This window comes from Sycon ciliatum, chromosome 8, assembly GCF_964019385.1.
Source record: "Sycon ciliatum chromosome 8, ocSycCili1.1, whole genome shotgun sequence".
Taxonomy (NCBI): domain Eukaryota; kingdom Metazoa; phylum Porifera; class Calcarea; order Leucosolenida; family Sycettidae; genus Sycon; species Sycon ciliatum.
In genome coordinates, this window is record NC_088650.1 from 15,901,109 (window position 1) to 15,918,616 (window position 17,508).

Here is a 17,508-nt window from a genome sequence, read left to right on the forward strand (position 1 = left end):
GTTACAACGAAGGATGCGTGGCGCTCTGTGTAGTGTGTACATCTCTTGTAGGTTGTACAATGTAGTTGTGGTGAATTTCCCCGTCTTGCAAGCGTTTCCACTGCTCTTCTGGTAATCGTCGGTCCTGTCGCAAATGATGGGTGTTTGGTGACTGGTCAAGACCATCGCTCAGCCGGCCCGCAGTCTGACCATCTCAACCCCGTGTTGTGCCAGGCGGCGTGGACGGTCGTTGCATGAAACCGAGAAGCACGACTGGTGCAGACCCACCAACGACACGGTCTCTGCGTGTCTGCAAGATGCGAACAAAAACACCCCCTTAGGACATACCTAGTCATCAAACCCTGCTACTGACGCATGCTGTTCCTTCCAGAAAACTCGATAACCATCGATATCCCATTGGCGCTTACACCGCCAAACCGGAACACGCCTGGTAGCCACAGCTCTTGAACGGAAAATAAAATATCGATGCTCTGCTCGAGTATCACATATTGCTGCAGGCTTCATGTTATCACCAATGCTGTGTGCGTTCACTGACTGTAGTAAGTCGGTTTGCCATGCAGAGACCGGGGTCCGAAATTATCAGTATAAACGCTACGCCGCAACCAAATGCATAGCAGTTACACTATGGCCTTATGGGTGCCAACTGGAAATTGTAACGTGGGAGCGACCGCATGGTGTGATGCAGTGTTGGACTCCGGCCCGGCCTTGCTCGCTTGTTGTGATCATTCCAAGCCATTGTCATTACCTGTACATGACATCCTGAGCTGGCAAGCTGTCGCCTTTCTTTCACGCACCTCAATGTCACAGTGAAGCCTAGGGTTTGAGGTAGCGGACATCAGAACAGTTGCTGAGCCAGAACCATTATCTTGTCCGCGCTACCAAGCACCATGTTGGGCTTTGCGTGTGTCTCTGCGCTCCTCCTGGAAGCATCGCTGCTCATACATGTAGCTCAGGTGCAAGGTGGAAGCTACGAAAACATCTTCCTCAGCCTCCAAGCCGGCGACGGCTCACAGCGACAGAGTGATCATGATCTCTTAGATGTCGGCGTCTCTCCACTCTACTCGACCGTCCAGCACGCTTTGGACTGCGCCGCCAAGCTTCGCACGGATGGTTTTTGTGGCAGCTCGGAAAGGGACAGTGGGACGAAACCCGCCAGCAAGATCGATCATGCCGACACAATTCACATATTTCTCCGCGTTGATGAGACCACGCAATGCTCCGTGTTGGCAGGATCTCGGCGGGCCTACTTAGACATTTCCAACTTGAATTCGCTGAATGTCGTCATTCAGGGAGTGGTTAGTTCGACATGTTCGCATGCTAACATTACTAGCAATAAGCAGGTGAGAGCTAAGATGCAGGTTAGGAGGCAAGAAACCAACATCAGCTTCTGGAACCAGCCGCCCAAGGTGCTGCTGATACGCAATAGTTCGTTGATCGTTTTCAGGCACGTCAGTTTCGAGGGGAATGAGGAGGCATGTGTACCCGGACAAGCAAAGATTCTCATTTTCCGTGCGTTTGGCGTGCTCTTCTACGACGTGATCGCCGTGCAGACGGAGCGCTCGCGTAAGCTTCTTTCTATCCAGAACTCATATTTGATCGTGATGCGAAACTGTACTTTCGATGGATCCAGCTGGAGTCAGCGGGCGCTAAGTCCCTTTGATGATGTGTCTGCGTCTGGCGAAGTAGCTATTCACATCTACCTATCATATATGGACTGTGTGAATGAGACGGCGGAGAACCGCAGCTCGGTAGACAACTCAGGGTTCAGGTCTTTCCTCAACCAGCTCAGATCTGCAGTTCCCGACTACGGCAGTGACGTCCTGAAAATAATGGATGATGGGCGCGATCGCTCGTGGCACTGGCAATGGCCAAGCGTCCTGATGACCTCTTGCAATTTGAGCTCGCTCGGCGGCAAGCCGAGCCTCTTGAACCAGAAGCTGAGCGGCACTGGGGTGAAAAAGGAAAATGGCACCAGTCTTAGCCTGTTCTACAAATCAGTGCAGCGGTGTTTCGTCGCAGTGAGCGACACGAACTTCACATCAAACAGAAGTCCGCTTGGGTCGACGATGCGAGTTCTCTTCCTCGGCTTTGGCACGAAATCTTCAAGCGAGAACAGTGCTCGAATCTCCGGGACTCGGTTCTTGAATAATCATGGCCAATTCGGCGGAGCCCTCCTTGTCCGCTTCATGAACAGCAGCACCGAAAGCAATTCTGTCTCAGTGGACAACTGCGACTTCGTGGGAAATTCAGCGACGTACGAGGGTGGCGTGGCATCGGTACATTTTGGGGATGAGAGTGGATTCCGCGGGAACAGAGTATCATTTTCCAACTGTACCATGGATTCCAACAAGGCCGCGTTCGAGGAACACTCTCCCACTCCAGGTGGCGCGGTGTCGATCCGATCGGATCACCTCGACAACGTCCGGTGTGCGAGAAGCTTGAAATTCTGGCGGCTGGCATCGGCTCCGTCAGTGAAGGCTGATTCTCTTAGCATCTCCAAGTCCAGTGCCACCAGCAGTCGGTGTGCTGAGGTAGAGTTTAGCAACTGCACATTCGAAAACAACGTGGGTTACCGCACTGTGAACGTCGTGCGTGCCAATGTCATCTTCAGCAAGAGAACGTGAGTTGGCTGGGAATGCGAAGACCCTTCTGTAAGTTGTGTTTCCCCTCTTTGCCATTGCAGCCGCAGCGAGAACACTTGTCCAAGTAGCTCAAATTGGAATGGCTGTCTTCAAGTACCAGCTGGGAGGTGATAATTCCGTAATCCAATACAGGGGGCGGTGGAGCCGGTCCAGTTGGTCAGGCCATGGCCGGACCAAGTCTTTGGCTGCCAACGGGTGGCAACTGCTGAGGGGGTTACGTGTACAGCAGGCCATATTAGGCACAATGACAGAATGGACTGCTGTAGGATGGGCAGACCAATCAAACACTGCTTCCACCGGTCCTGCAATAGAGAGAGATCCTGTGTTACACTAGTGAAAGCCACGGTTGGCCCGATTTAGGGCGCGTTCGAAATGTCTTCATCAACTGTTCAAACAAATTTTTAAATAAGATCAGTTGAAAAACGAAACTCGTCGAAATGTCAAAGAGTGACAATTCGAACGCGGGGGGGGGGGGGGGGGGGTGGTCAGGTCGTACATGGTTGGTAGATCTGCATCGCTTCAGGAACTCAGCAATACATCATTGTTCAAAAGCGAGCCCATTTCAGGGCCGGTGGAACCAGTCCGGTTTGTCAGGCCATGGCATGGCCGGACCACCTGTTTGTCCACCAACGCATGCTTACTGCCGAGGAGGTCATGACTCATGTGTCCCTGCGATACGTTATCATACACAATGTATTAAAAGACATTGGTACGACAGGACCGATCAAAAATTGCGTCCGCTGATGCTGTATATCCATTTAAATTACTTTGAGAATCACCTGACCCAGCACATTGTGCTGCACTTCAGTGGCTACATGCAGATTGTTGTGAATTTGTTAGGATAAAATACTTTGACGTACAGGTACATGTGAAGGGCTTCATTGCAAAACGAGATAAATCCATTTTGACCAATTTTTCAGGAGGAGCGATTTTCTGTGATCAACAACTGGGTGGGTTTGGGTCAAATCTAACTTAGCAGATGAGAAGAGTAGGGTGATGTATGCAAATACAGACTTTCTAAAAAATCAGGGGCCATCCATTTTCTCAAGCAAGGTGATTCTTCAATATTTTCGGGCAAAACCAGATTATATTCGCTGGACTAATCAGTATTATGAGAGAAAATACAAGTGCAACGACTTCACCGAGGTCGGAACTCTGAAGGAGCTCGGCAGCAGCAGCACTGCCAGCAGCAGCGTCGTCCCTCCCTGACGCCTCTAGCATACTGCCCTTTTCAGTTTCGAAAGCGAAAAAACAACAGCTACGAAGAAGATGATACAAAAAGAACGAAAACAACGTAGCTGCAGCTGCTTCAAAGCAACACCACGAAAACACTGTACTTTGAACTCTGACATCGACATTTTGCAGACTCAGTCTAGTCGCGATGTTTGCCACGTGCTGCGCCAGCACTCGCTGGCTTGTCACAGGTCACGTTGGCCCGCTCGACAGGATATGTCGCACTTTGCTCGAAAACATCGGTGGTGTTTATCGCGTTTTGCAGTAGAACGTCAACTTCAACGTTGATTTTCAGTGGGATATGTCTCGTTTTGGAGAATTCTTTTTGGCCATCAGATGCAGTAATCCCTACTGATTCGATTGACACCGAACACGCAATAGGGCTTGAAAGTGCTACGTCACAGCATAGCAACAATTTCAAAAATTCAAAAACTGGATCCACTTGGATCCAGTTTTTGTATGTATGGATCCAAGCACATTTCTAGCCGTCTTACTCATAGCAAGGTGATGTAGCCAGTGAAACTGACTGATTTGGCTACTGGGGCGGGGTTACAACTGGTGGCGAAGTAAAAGTCATCCCTGCATACGACATGAGTGGGTTGCTATGCACCCACATACTGAGGCAATAGCAAAGTCACACCTTAGTGGATCCAAAATAGAAATCTGATGTCAACTTACTACTCCCTGGCCGTTTTTGACGTCATCACTTTCAAGCCCTATAATAAGGCTATATGCATGAGATTGGCGTTTAGCGCGTTTTGCAATGAAGCCATTCATGTACACGGTTACATATGCCACCGTACATGCATGCTTGTCTACCATTGTGGCCAGTGTGATCGCAAACTGCTGTAGAGGAGCGCTGGGACTCCGCAGCTCCAAGGCATTCATCTTCGGCCAGATGATCATCTCCAATAACCAGAGCAATTGTGGCGTGGCTATGATCCTGGAGGAGAAATCGACGGTTGATGCGACTGAGGTAGGTGCCAGGGAATTTGTTTGTGTTTGTTTGTTTTTGATTTATTTTAGTTTGTTGCCTCAACAGTACATGTATAACTTCTGTAAATAAGGAAAAAACTGACGGTCACCAGAAAGGGAATGAGAGAGAAAAAGGTGGAGCATTTCGCCGAAGCCCACTTGCTGCAAGAAACGTGGCTTATAATATGAACGAGCTGGCAAAGCATGAGCGCAGTCACACAGAAATGCACTGTCCAGGGAACCGGAATGAGCAAGAGGGATGCAATGTGATGTGCATTTCAGTCTTGAGCTGCTCATTTACACTGTTCCCAGGGTGGTGCTGGTTCAGGCCTGAGGGGGTGTATGCGCGACAAACTCGTACGCAATATTTGCACCATGTGCGCGACAGATACCGGCGAGAGTATAATTATAACCCCCCAATAGTGTGCAACTGCTGAGACCCTTTCTATGGAGTTCGCCGACAGCGAAAACTCTCATCACGTGGTGTAGTGTCCCAGTTGTACGTTTCCAGGCCATTTCTAGCGAGTAGCGGAGTAACGAGAGAGCTTGGAAGCTCAGGGCCCTACGATATGCTTTTTTGCCTAGCTGCTTAGTGTTTCGGGGTAAACAAGCTAGTTGTTTACGATAGGATTATATTCTCACTTGGCCATTGCAAGAATGCCGACATCTAAAGGATCCTGCATGAAAGTAGGCAGCTGCGAGATGCGTATCTCGCGCATGCTCTTGCATGGCTACGTAATGCATTACATCATAATACAACATCCCCTTCGTCATAAAGGAGTTTAACAACCTACATAACATACCGTACGTACACGACGGCGTGTTCACAATAATAGAACATAACATCCAACAATAGCTCTATGTACAAGGTAACAATCATGAATGGCACACGACGGCGTGCTAGCAATACAGAGACATAGTATCCAACAATATCTCTATGTACAATATAACAATGGCACCTCAGCTACTGTGACATAAGCGAACAGGTCCATGAGACCTCTCTGGCCCTACACATCCAGGATTTACCTGGGTGCGACTGCGCGGCCAGACCGTGTTCGATACAGCTGGGTGGCAGGTTGAGCAGGCTGGCTGACGTCACACGGTGACGGCGGCTGAGTCTGGCTAACGTCGCTCCACGGCGACGGCACGTCACTCGGCGGCTGAGGCTCGCCAATGTCGCTGCGCGTCGACGGCTGAGGGCCTGCGGGACTGGCATCCGGCGGGAAGTGGACCCGCCTCTCTCTGAGGTGGGTACGGTTGCGCCGCACTTCTGTCCCATGGTCAGGCTGCACCATGTATGACCGTGGCCCATTGGCAGACTGGGTTACGATACCAGGTTCCCACAGGTGCGTGGTCGGGCTGCGGATGCCGACGTGCTGACCAGGAACTAGGGGGCGGAGAGACTGCGCTCGCTGGTCATGGTGTACTTTCTGCTGGTCCTGCCGTTCCTCGAGCTTCTGTCGGATGGCCTCGTCCCGAGTGCCGCGCTGGTGTTTGCGAGGCAGGTTGTCCTGTACCTGACGACCGAACAGCATCCCGGCCGGCGACGGTAAGCCCTGGCACACTGGGGTGGCGCGAATGCACAGCAGTGCTAAGTGCGGATCGGTCCCGCTCTCCCTTGCCTTCTCGAGAGCTCTCTTAGCGATCTTGATTTGCGATTCGATAAACCCGTCACTCTGCGGGTGATGTGGCGACGACGTACTGTGGCAGAATCCATATTCGGCAGCAAACTCCGCAAACAGATGGCTGCTGTATTGCGGCCCGTTGTCCGACTTCAGCACAGCTGGGATGCCGTGCTCACTGAAAATCTCCTTGAGGTACTGGATGATGGCCCTGCTGGTCGCTTGTCCGGCAGGCAGCTTCCGGGTGATAAAATACTTGGAGTAGTAGTCGGCGGCAATGAGGTATTCTGACCCGCCGAGGTAGAACAGGTCCGTGCCTAAGGTGTGCCATGCCCTTGGCGGAATATCGGGCTGCACCAGTGGTTCCTTGGCTTGACTGCTCTGGTGGCGCTGGCACGTCGTGCAAGATGAGACAGTTGCTTCGATATCCTTGTTGATGTCCTTCCAGAAGACGGACGTTCTGGCTCGCAGATTGGTCTTCTCTATGCCTTGGTGGCTGGCGTCCAGCTTGCGGAGGATATCCCCCCTCATTGGTGGGGGAATCAAGACGCGACTGCTCTTCAGGATGAGACCGTCCCCGGTGCTCATCTCGTCGCGGAAATTCCAGTACGGGAGCAGAATTGCCGGCACGGCGCTCCTCTCTGATGGCCAGCCACTGAAGATCATCTCCTTCAGTGCTGACATCTCGGCGTCTTTAGCCGACTCCTCGCGGATCCTCGCCATCGCCGCATCGCTGAATCGCGGGAACACGGCGTGTACACTGACGTCGAGGTCCTCAATTGGCTCTGTTTCCTCTGGCAACAGTCGGGATAGCGCATCTGCGATCGGAATATCCTTTCGGGGCGGTACTTGATGGTCATGTCGTACGGCTGCAGCTTCGGCTGCATGCGCTGTAGACGCGGCGGGGCTGCACGGAGGTGCTTGAGCTTGATTGACTCCAGCGGCTTGTGGTCGGATTCTACTGTGAATGACTGACCGAATAGGTAGGTGTGGAATCTTTCGCACCCGTATACGACAGCTAAGAGCTCACGCTCAATATTGGCGTAGCGAGACTCCGTCTCGGTAAGCTTCTTGCTGGCGAATGCAACAGGCTTGTCGTCCTGCAGCAGAGTGGCGCCGAGACCTTTCATGGAAGCGTCGACTTGTAGTGTTGTTGCCTTTCCTGGGTCAAAGTAACTGAGCGTTACTTCTGTCGAAATGGCGGCCTTGACGTTGTCGAAGGTGCGCTGGTGGCTGTCTGTCCAGGCGAACAGTGTATCTGGCTTGGTCAGCTCACGCAGGTGCGCGGTCAGCGTACTGGCATTCGGTATGAACGGGCTCATGTACGTGACTAGCCCGAGGAACGTCTGGAGCTCGTCCTCGTTCTCGGGGTGCTCCATCTGCTTCAGCGCTGAGACCTTCTTCGGGTCGGGCTGTATTCCATCAGCGCTGCAGATGATGCCGAAGAACTTGATCTTGTCCTCTTTGATGCGGCATTTGTCTGGGTTCAACTTGAGACCAGATTGTTCGCAGCGAACCATCATCCGGTGCATGTTGAGATCATGGTCCTCGTCTGACGTCCCGTATGTGACGATGTCGTCTGCGATGCCGGTGACGCCTGAGCACCCTTCGAACGTCTGGTCGATCCTTGCTTGGAAGACATCTTGCGACATCTTGAGGCCGAATGGCATGCGAAGGAATCTGTAGCGCCCGAATGGTGTGTTGAAGGTGGTGAGGTAACTGGATTCGTCGGCGAGCTCCACATTCCAGTACCCACATTTGACGTCGGCGATCGAGAACACTTTGGCACCTCTCAACTTCAGGGTGTTCTCCTCAATGGTGGAGACCACGTGGTGCTCTCGCAGGATGGCGTGATTGAGGTCCTTGGGGTCTAGGCACATGCGTAGCTTGCCATTGTCTTTGAGGCGGAACACGAGGCTGTTCACCCACGCTGTTGGTTCGCCTTCCTGGATCTTGGTGATGATACCGTTCTGGATCATGTCCTCCAGCTCCGTCTTGATCTCGTCTTCCAGTGCGATGGCGTGGAGGTGGCGTGGAGGGTGTACAACTGGGACGACGTTGGGGTCCACCGTGATGTGATACTTGCCTGGGAATTTCCCAGTGCCATCGAAGCACTTCCGGTATTGCTTCATCAGGTCGTCCTTGTCTCGGATGCTCGCTGGCTTCTCCTGGACAGCGCAGTTCAGCGTGACTAACTGCAGGGCTGTCGCTGTCGGGAGACCGATGATAGCAGTGCCAGGGCAGTCCGTGATGTACAAGTCAGCGAGTTGACTCTTGCCATCGTAAGAGCACGGAATAGGACGGGTTCCGCATTGCTTTATCTTGGATCCGCCATACGCTGTGAGGGTGGTACTTGACTGCTTCACGGACTTTGGCTTTGGGCATCCGTTTGGTCCGACGTGCTGGAGGAACATTTGGCAGAACACTCTCAGCGGCAATATATTGCCTTGGGCGCCCGTATCCACCTTGGCTCTCAAGGTGGCCGGTCTGTTGGTGTTGTCCAGGCTGACATTGAGGGTCGCGAACACCTCTCGCTCTAGTGGCGGTTGGTGACGCTTGACGCTGTCGATGATGACGGCGTCGAAATGCAATGCGTCGAAGCGTCTCCGTGGGCTGGGGCTCCTCTGGGGGTAGCGCTCCCGTGGGCTGGGGCTCCTCTGGCGCCAGCCTCCGCGTTGCTGGCCCCTTCCATGTGCCCCGTCTCTCCCCTGCGAACGGCATACGTTTGCCCAGTGATTCACCTTCCCGCATTTGTTGCAGGTGGAGCCGTGCGCTGGGCACTTGCTTGGGTTGTGGGTTCGTCCACATTTGCCGCAGTCTGCGTGTCCCACAGATTTGGAATGGCGTGAACCGTTTCAGGTAGACGGCTGCTGGTGGTGGCGGTGGACAGCTGCTCCATGTGGCGCTGTGTTGCTTCATAAGTACGGGCCTTGTCAAGCGCTTCGCCCAGAGTTAAATCACTACCACCCTCCAGCAGGCGTTCTTGCACTTTCGAGTGCTTCGTCCCCACGATTAGCTGTTCTATCAGGCGATCATTAGTCTCCTGAGCGTCCCTGAACTTGCACTTGGACGTCTTCTTCTTACACCTCGTAAAGAAATCATCTACAGACTCGTCGGGTTGCTGGCGGTATTTCTGAAGCTCAAACCGAGCCAGTCGTGCATTTACCCGTGGCTGCAAATGCTCATTAAATTTCTTGAAGATGGCAGCTACTTTGGATTTGTCGCTTGTATTATCCCACTCGAAACTATTGAAAGCATCAACACCAGTTCTCCCGATCCATAGCATGACATAGGCGACCTTTTCCTTGTCGGACTTGTCGGAAAAGGGCCCTTGGAAAACTAGAAGGCAGTATTGTTGGAACCGCTCGAATTCGTCAGGTAAATCTGCGGCTTGCCAATCCATCGACGGCGGGGTAAATCCGGCTGCTTCTGCCATTTTACCTCTTGCACCGGTGGCGCTACTGCGACAATTCTAGGGCGTTTCTTTAGTTTACTTCTAACGCCATGTTTCGGGGTAAACAAGCTACTTGTTCACGATAGGATTATATTCTCACTTGGCCATTGCAGGCAAATCATAAGAACGCCGGCATCTAAAGGATCCTGCATGAAAGTAGGCAGCTGCGAGATGCGTATCTCGCGCATGCTCTTGCATGGCTACGTAATGCATTACATCATAATACAACACTTAGCTGGTCATTCTAGGGTAATACGACACCGTCTACCACCTTGATGACCTGGGCAAAAAAGCATAGGGATGTTATAAATTGTTAATTTCTCCAATTTTTATGAAGACATAACCTGGGATTCGAACCCGCACTATCGCCCTGCATGCATTCCCCCAATACTCTTCGCATACATACCATACTTTCCAACCATACCGGTTTTCCCGGTATTATACCGGGAAACTACGGTCACTACCGGCATACCGGGGCTTTTTTACTTTGATCGAAAACTACAAGTATTGGCACTGAACCATGAGTGTTGATAAAAGGGTAGTTTTGTGGTGTGACAAGGGCACATGCGGCCCTGCATTTCACAGAATCACGGCATGTAGGGGCGATCTGACAATAAAGAAACTCAGGGGGGGGGGGGGCGTATATACTCTTGATACCGGGTTGTATGCAACCCTGCTTTCAGTTCAACTCTCTTGTAGTCACTTTGCACTGTTTTCTAGCGTAACCATTTGAACCATGTCACTTGATGTGAAGTTCTGCAGTTGCAGCACTGTATAGGTTGTGCAGGCGGCTGCACACTCCTGGGGTTATGTACTCTCGATATAACGTACTTCAAAGTATTTTATTTTATTTTTATTATCTTTAGCTATAATGTTCAGTTGTTCACACGAACCGTTCACGTTGAAGGGTATCATATCGGCAGATTTCTCAGTTCACAGCTTTGCTTTTAAAAGCTGAATGCATGGCTGTGACGAGACGAGAGAGGATACCAGCAAAGCAAACAAGAATCTAATAAATTGTTATGTCACAATAACTTGAAGAAAAACAAGCTACACGGTATGTAACATAATTTATTTGGTACAAGCAATTTAAAGGAATACTTTACCAGAAATCGTTCAGCATCCAGCATGCAATACGCACTATGTTGTCTGCTTGCAGGCAGAGCTGCTTCAGGTGGACATGGATCGGTTCCTGGCTGCCGACGCACTTGCTTCCTCGTCGTCCTATGATGATGTGCTTCACAACATGAACAAGCCCAGGACACTCAGGGACTGTCCCATTCTCTTTCCCAAGAATAAGACCGTGTCTGGGAACACTATCAAAGTGAGTGAAGCAGAACGGACACTCGACTCATAGTTAGTTAAACTGCATTCAGCTCAAGATCTTTCATCCATTTTACTGTAAATACACACATTTTCAGCAGCTATTTAATTTCGGCAATATTCGTCACCGACCCAAAAGGCCAAAATTGAAACGCCGATGAAATGTTTTTCACTCCAAAATTTGGAAGTTGTACAGAGAGTTCCTTTCGTGTTTGCAATACGAGCACCAGAGGTAAATTTCACAACGAAAGTTGTTCTATCTTTTTAGGACAAGGTCCAGGATGAAATATAATAATTATAATTAGTAATGTGTGTTATCTATATTCCTCAGGCACTCTTCAAGCGCAAACGGTGGAGGCCATACGATTCAGATGTTGCCAAGTACTCAGTCATTTCCATGGCAAGTCTGCACAAGTGCTTTGGTTACTTTTCGAACTACTTGAATGATTTGTACTCGGCGATTGACGCAAAATTTTCAGTTCGATGCTACTGTCTTCCCTACTCACCCGCCGTTTGGGACAAGAATGATGGACAGTATAGAACTGTGGCTCCGCGTGGGGATCCAGAACTTCAAGGTAAATATACTCCACTCATTCCCATCCATAATTATTGAAGTATTTGTGCACAAGGGCACAGCCTTCGGTCGCTGCGTGTTTGGAGTGGGGGTGAAAATGAGAAAGTTATAATTATAGAATTTGTTTTCTGCAGAGCAGGTTTCAGGATTCTTGCAAGGTTTTGAAATTTTGAATTTTTCTCTGATCCAGTGGGTTCCTTCAAATTCTCAAATCTACCCATACTTTTGTTGCCAGGAACAACGTGCAATAAAGCGTGTATGCTGTCTGATTATACATGCACCCGAGTGCAAGAAGAGAAAGTGTAGTGCTCGATGGCTTCAAAGGAGGGTACACGATCCATGCAGAACTAAACGGATATGTTGTGCAACGGCCAGGACCTAGTGCTGTTCACGGCAATTACATCCTCCAAAACTGTCTTAGTCCAATCGATGCATGTGGATATGATACACAATGTAGTCGGGAGCCTTTTTGTTAGAATTCTTGTTCGTTATTTTCCAATGAGCTTCGTTTCCATCATATTGCGAGTTGTTGTTCAAAACGGTTGTCAACGTTATGGAGTTACCTGAGTAGAGTATGAATCATGAAGTACCAATCGCACCATGTTGCATGATGTGTTGTCCTCCAATAGCTGTAAGAAGTTGAAGAGATGCTCATACTCTTCTGCCCGTTTCTTGTCTGCTTCAGAGTTTCGTTTTCTAAGACAGCATTACCTATCCCATCCGGCGTACCAAGAACTCTGCACGGAGCAGGTGGAGGACCTTGCGAATATGTCCAATGTCAGCTCCTTTTCCAGCCAAGCTTGCTGGAGGGAGGAGCTGTGCCAGGCGAACTCATGCAGTCCTAATGCAACCGTGCAGCATCAGCTGTGCTCCGGGCAAGTACCGAATGCTCATTTGCACCAACCTGATCGCTGCTACAGCCCTGTTCAGGGTATCTATGTTGTAAACACGGACAAGTATGACTCCAGGGAGTCCAGCGTGCTGGGAACCTTCCTGGCCTGGAGCTTCTTTGAGAGTGCTACAACGGGCTGCTTCAAACCTGTTGGAAAGGAGGTCTGGTTCTATAACAGAACATGTAGCAGGAAGGTCGTTATCGATTCCATCTTTGCGGCTGAGTGAGTAGCGTAATTGGAATTTACCACAGAATGCTTGGTTTTACCGTATACTTGGACTCGGATGGAGAGCCAAGGATTAATTTATAGAAGAAAAAAAAGGAACAAGAACTACAAGTTATGCTATAATGTTCACTAGCACCACCAGTTACTGAACAATCAGCTCATGTGATAACATTGCACGACACTGACCGACGGTACTAACGTTCTACAAGTAACTGGCTAACAGCTCTAGCACATCTGGGATGCGCACTCCAACAGCCGGTCAGTGTCATGCAATGTTATCGCATGAGCTGATTGTTTAGCAACTGGTGAGGTTAGTGGACCTTATAGCGTAACTTGTAGTTCCTTGGTCCTTTTTCTTCTTCTATAAATTTACCATAATTATAATTATGGCAAAAAAATATAAATTTGTCACAAGCCAGACATTTGCTCCATGGTTTCTTTGCTGCATTTGAAAACAATCAATGAGTACTTCGTTTCATTCGTTTGAACGGGAAAAGTCTGAAGACAAATTGACTGTCACCACCACGACTCGAAATTGAATACTGTAGAATGGGTCATTCTAGCGACTATTAATTTTAGCGTTTTCCCATTGTCAACCGGTTGGCGACGTTATATTTTAGCGATTTGCATTTTTCTTCATTATACACATTTTGATACTGCATTCTACTTCTGTATGTACAAACCATCACTACCGTGTACTATGAGTGCTAGTACGAGAAAACATCATAAAACATGTGCTAACGAGAGAGCTTGGAAGCTCAGGGCCCTACGCTATGCTTTTTTTGCCTTGATGACCTAGACAAAAAAAAGCATAGGGATGTTATAAATTCTTTTAAAAAATCCTTTTTTTTTAAGACATAACCTGGGATTCGAACCCGCACTATCGCGCGCCCTGCATGCATCCCCCGATACACTTCGCATACATTTGTTTGTTTGTGTCACGCTTGGCGCTATCCGTATCTACCGGCAAAAAAAGCATAGGATGTTATAAATTTTTCAATTCTCCTATTTTTTTCAGGCATATCCTTGGATTCGAACCCGCACTATCGCCCTACATGCATTCCCCCATACACTTCGCATTCATACCCATTCTTCCAAGTTGTTTCACATTGTGATCTTGCATTTGAAAGCCCTATTTGAATATGCATTGTGGCCAGCCGTCTTTGATGGCACGGTACGGTAGGGGATAGGTACGGGACAGGTACGATCGAGGGTAATACGACACCGTCTCCCGTACCGTACCGTACCATCAAACACAGCTGGCCACATACAGCTGCCCGCAATATTCAAATAGGGCTTTCAAACGCAAGATAATAACGTGAAGCAACTTGGAAGAATGGGTATGAATGCGAAGTGTATGGGGGAATGCATGTAGGGCGATAGTGCGGGTTCGAATCCCAGGATATGCCTGAAAAAAAATAGGAGAATTGAAAAAATTATAACATCCTATGCTTTTTTGCCGTCAGATACGGATAGCGCCAGGCGTGACACAAACACACAAACAAATACCAAATTAAAGCTGTGTGGACCCTGGCTAGCGCCAGATGTTACTGAAGTAACGTCTTCTGCATAGCTACGGGAATAATTGACTCTAGTGTAGACTGTGGTGCTACAGGTAGTACTACTACTACAATGTCATGTACTATGATGTAGTACTGCATTGTAATCACGGATCACCAGTGCACTACTAATGTCTCAACGGATTAGCGACTTGAAACTTTAGCGAAAATGAGTCGATCGCTAAATTCGCTAGGGTTTTTACGTCGCTAAAATTACCCGTTTTACGGTACTTGGTTTGGTACTTTTTTTGTTTTACTAAGTACACAACCTACTCGTCAGAAGGGGAGAAGACAACACAGTATACAATGACAAAACAGCAGGGAGAGTAGGGGCTGCAAAGCAAGCCTGTGCTGGTGAGGCAAGCCCACAACACCGACCTATGGTCTCGGCGTTAACGTGAGCTTGCGCACCATAGCCTAAAAGAAGGGGGTGATTTAGTGCGATAAAGACAAGAGAAGGTGAGGTAGAATGGATGAGGACTATTTTTTCCAAAGCAGCAAAGAGACCACGGAAGAAAGGTTTTGCTTGTAAGTACTATTTTGCATGATGTAGCTGAAGTGGAGTTTGGACACCCTTACTACTGGGCCTTAGGGAAACCCAACCGGCGGTAGGAAAAATGGAAGTTCAAGTGAGCTGAAGATATTATGAATATTTGTTTAGCCTGATGAGGAGGTACAGATAATTATAATGGATGGCTGCAATGGAGTCTTAACATATCGAGAAAGTTGAAAGGAAGAGTTCAGGTGCATTTTGGAAATTTTCATTGCACTTCAGGTGACAATATCCCTGAAAGCAAGTCAGATTCCCCTGTAAGCAATTAAGACGCTACAACATGCCGAAGGGAATTCCCTGAACTGGCTATGCACAGTGAGCCTGCTCGTATCTGCTAGATGTTTACATCTCAAGTTCAAGTTAAAGGGGAAGTATACCGGCCTAAAATCAATTTTCACCAGTTGTAATCTTCGGGGTGCTGAGTCGAATGGTCTTGGTCCGAGGAAGCTGAGACGCTTCCTTCCTCCATTATTCCCAATCCAACTCGCGCACTTCCACCGAAATTGGGTGACTGCGCCCTACTAGATAGGGATTTGTATGGAAAAAGTCACTAAAAACGCCGTTTCGTTCTTATAAAAGCACGGATGACCGCGATTGGTCCATATGTTGTAGTCTTTTGGCCGCTGAGTCGACTGGTTTTGGTCCGAAAAGGCTGCGATGCAGCGTTCAGCCCTTATTCCCAATCGAACATGGTTGAGTAAGCGGTCAAGTGCTCATGAGTACACCAGTCGCCTGGTCACCATGCCTGCAGGCTACAATTTTCACATCAAGGTTCAACTCAAAGGTTCCAAGCAAGGAGTCGTGAGAGGCTTTTGCGACTCACTGGTTCAAAGGTTCAACTCGAGTGACATAAACGGGCCCAAACAGGCTGTAAATGAGCACGTGACCGCTTACTCAACCGTGTTCGATTGGGAATAAGGGCCGAACGCTGCATCGCAGCCTTTTCGGACCAAAACCAGTCGACTCAGCGGCCAAAAGACTACAACATATGGACCAATTGCGGTCATCCGCGCTTTCATAAGAACGAAACGGCGTCTTTAGTGACTTTTTCCATACAAATCCCTATCTAGTAGGGCACAGTCACCCAGTTTCGGTGGAAGTGCGCGGGTTCGATTGCGAATAAAGGAGGAAGGGGGCGTCTCAGCTTCCTCGGACCAAGACCATTCGACTCAACACCCCGAAGACTACAATTGGTGAAAATTTGATTTTAGGGTATACTTCCCCTTTAAGCCATGATCGTGTTTAGAGGTACATGCGCAAAGTTCCTCGGAAATGTGGTCAAGCATCAATGGTCACTTGGAGCCCGTGCAGGGAATTGCCGAAGGCAGAGTGTTGATGAAGACGAATCATTGCATTGGGTGTGCATCTATGTGATAGGTACCAGCTGAACATCAGTACCGACTGCATTCTGCATCGCCTGAACTTCCTGTTGCGTCGCTACCGGCGTAGCTTCATCCCAGTACTGCCTGGCTATAAGCTACTGCTGACGCCCTGGGCCGGCTGGCTGAACCAGTGGCACCGAACGGACGAAAACGCCAACGCCACCTGCTTGCAGGACATTCACGGACCGATGGCACCGGCGTTCAGCATCTCCAACATCACCCTGAACCCGTCACCCGGCGAGATATTCTCCCTGAAAGTGGCCACGAGAGATGAGCTCCTCAATGAAGTCACCGCATCTCTGCAGATTAAGGTTTGTCGCAATTTTCCAATACCAGCACATTAGGCCACCCTGATTTAAGGTGGCTCATACCAAGAGTACATAAACCAGAGTTTGCAACTGTGCATATCAGATCTGAAACAGCGCAGTTCGTGCACTACGTCACCTTGATGCGGTCAGCCAAGCCGCGGCTTGTGTACAGCTCAAATGTTCGTGTTTCACAGCCCGGAAATCAGCTACGTTTGCATGATTTTAGACGTCCTGTTTTAGGATTTCGGTGTTTTTGTGTGACTGCGTGCGCTGCGTTCATCCGCTGACAAGTAAATTACCAGGCTATCCGTATCAAAAAACCGAAATCAGGTCAAACTCAGTGACCTGCACCACCGTGACTGCAAGGCCGTCACAGCTGGGGCGGCTGGAGCGGCTGAGGCCGCCCCACTTTTTTGGCTGTTTTTTTAGCGCACTGCAATAAAGCACGATGATCGCAGCTCAGCGCAAATGTGGCAAATAATGAGGAATCCTTGTCCCCGATCGTGGTTTGTTGCAGAATAAAATAGTCTTTCATTGCAGTTACAACTGAAATGGCACCAAATGCCTGAAAATGCTTGCAATTGGCTTCATTTTTTGAATTTTTTTCCCGGAGGAGGGTATGATGGACTAGTTATGTACAATAACAAGTAGTTTCACACGACGTACGTTTCACCGTACGTCGTGTGGAACTACTTGTTATTGTACATAACTAGTCCATTATATTTACATGACAGTGGAGGTCAGTAGGATGTTGACGTTTCGGTT

General features: G+C 49.2%; 1 protein-coding gene across 1 annotated transcript in view; it reads left to right on the plus strand.

The window, feature by feature from the left end:
* The first annotated feature begins 509 nt into the window (after nucleotides 1-509).
* The window catches only part of LOC135823839 (uncharacterized), a 29,690-nt gene continuing 12,691 nt past the window's right edge, over nucleotides 510-17,508 (plus strand). The window contains exons 1-6 of the mRNA XM_065336694.1: nucleotides 510-2,620; nucleotides 4,707-4,851; nucleotides 11,086-11,250; nucleotides 11,581-11,824; nucleotides 12,509-12,938; nucleotides 16,431-16,746. Of these exons, the coding sequence (XP_065192766.1) occupies nucleotides 888-2,620; nucleotides 4,707-4,851; nucleotides 11,086-11,250; nucleotides 11,581-11,824; nucleotides 12,509-12,938; nucleotides 16,431-16,746 (3,033 nt within the window). The 5' untranslated portion in view covers nucleotides 510-887. The remainder of the gene's footprint in view (nucleotides 2,621-4,706; nucleotides 4,852-11,085; nucleotides 11,251-11,580; nucleotides 11,825-12,508; nucleotides 12,939-16,430; nucleotides 16,747-17,508) is intronic.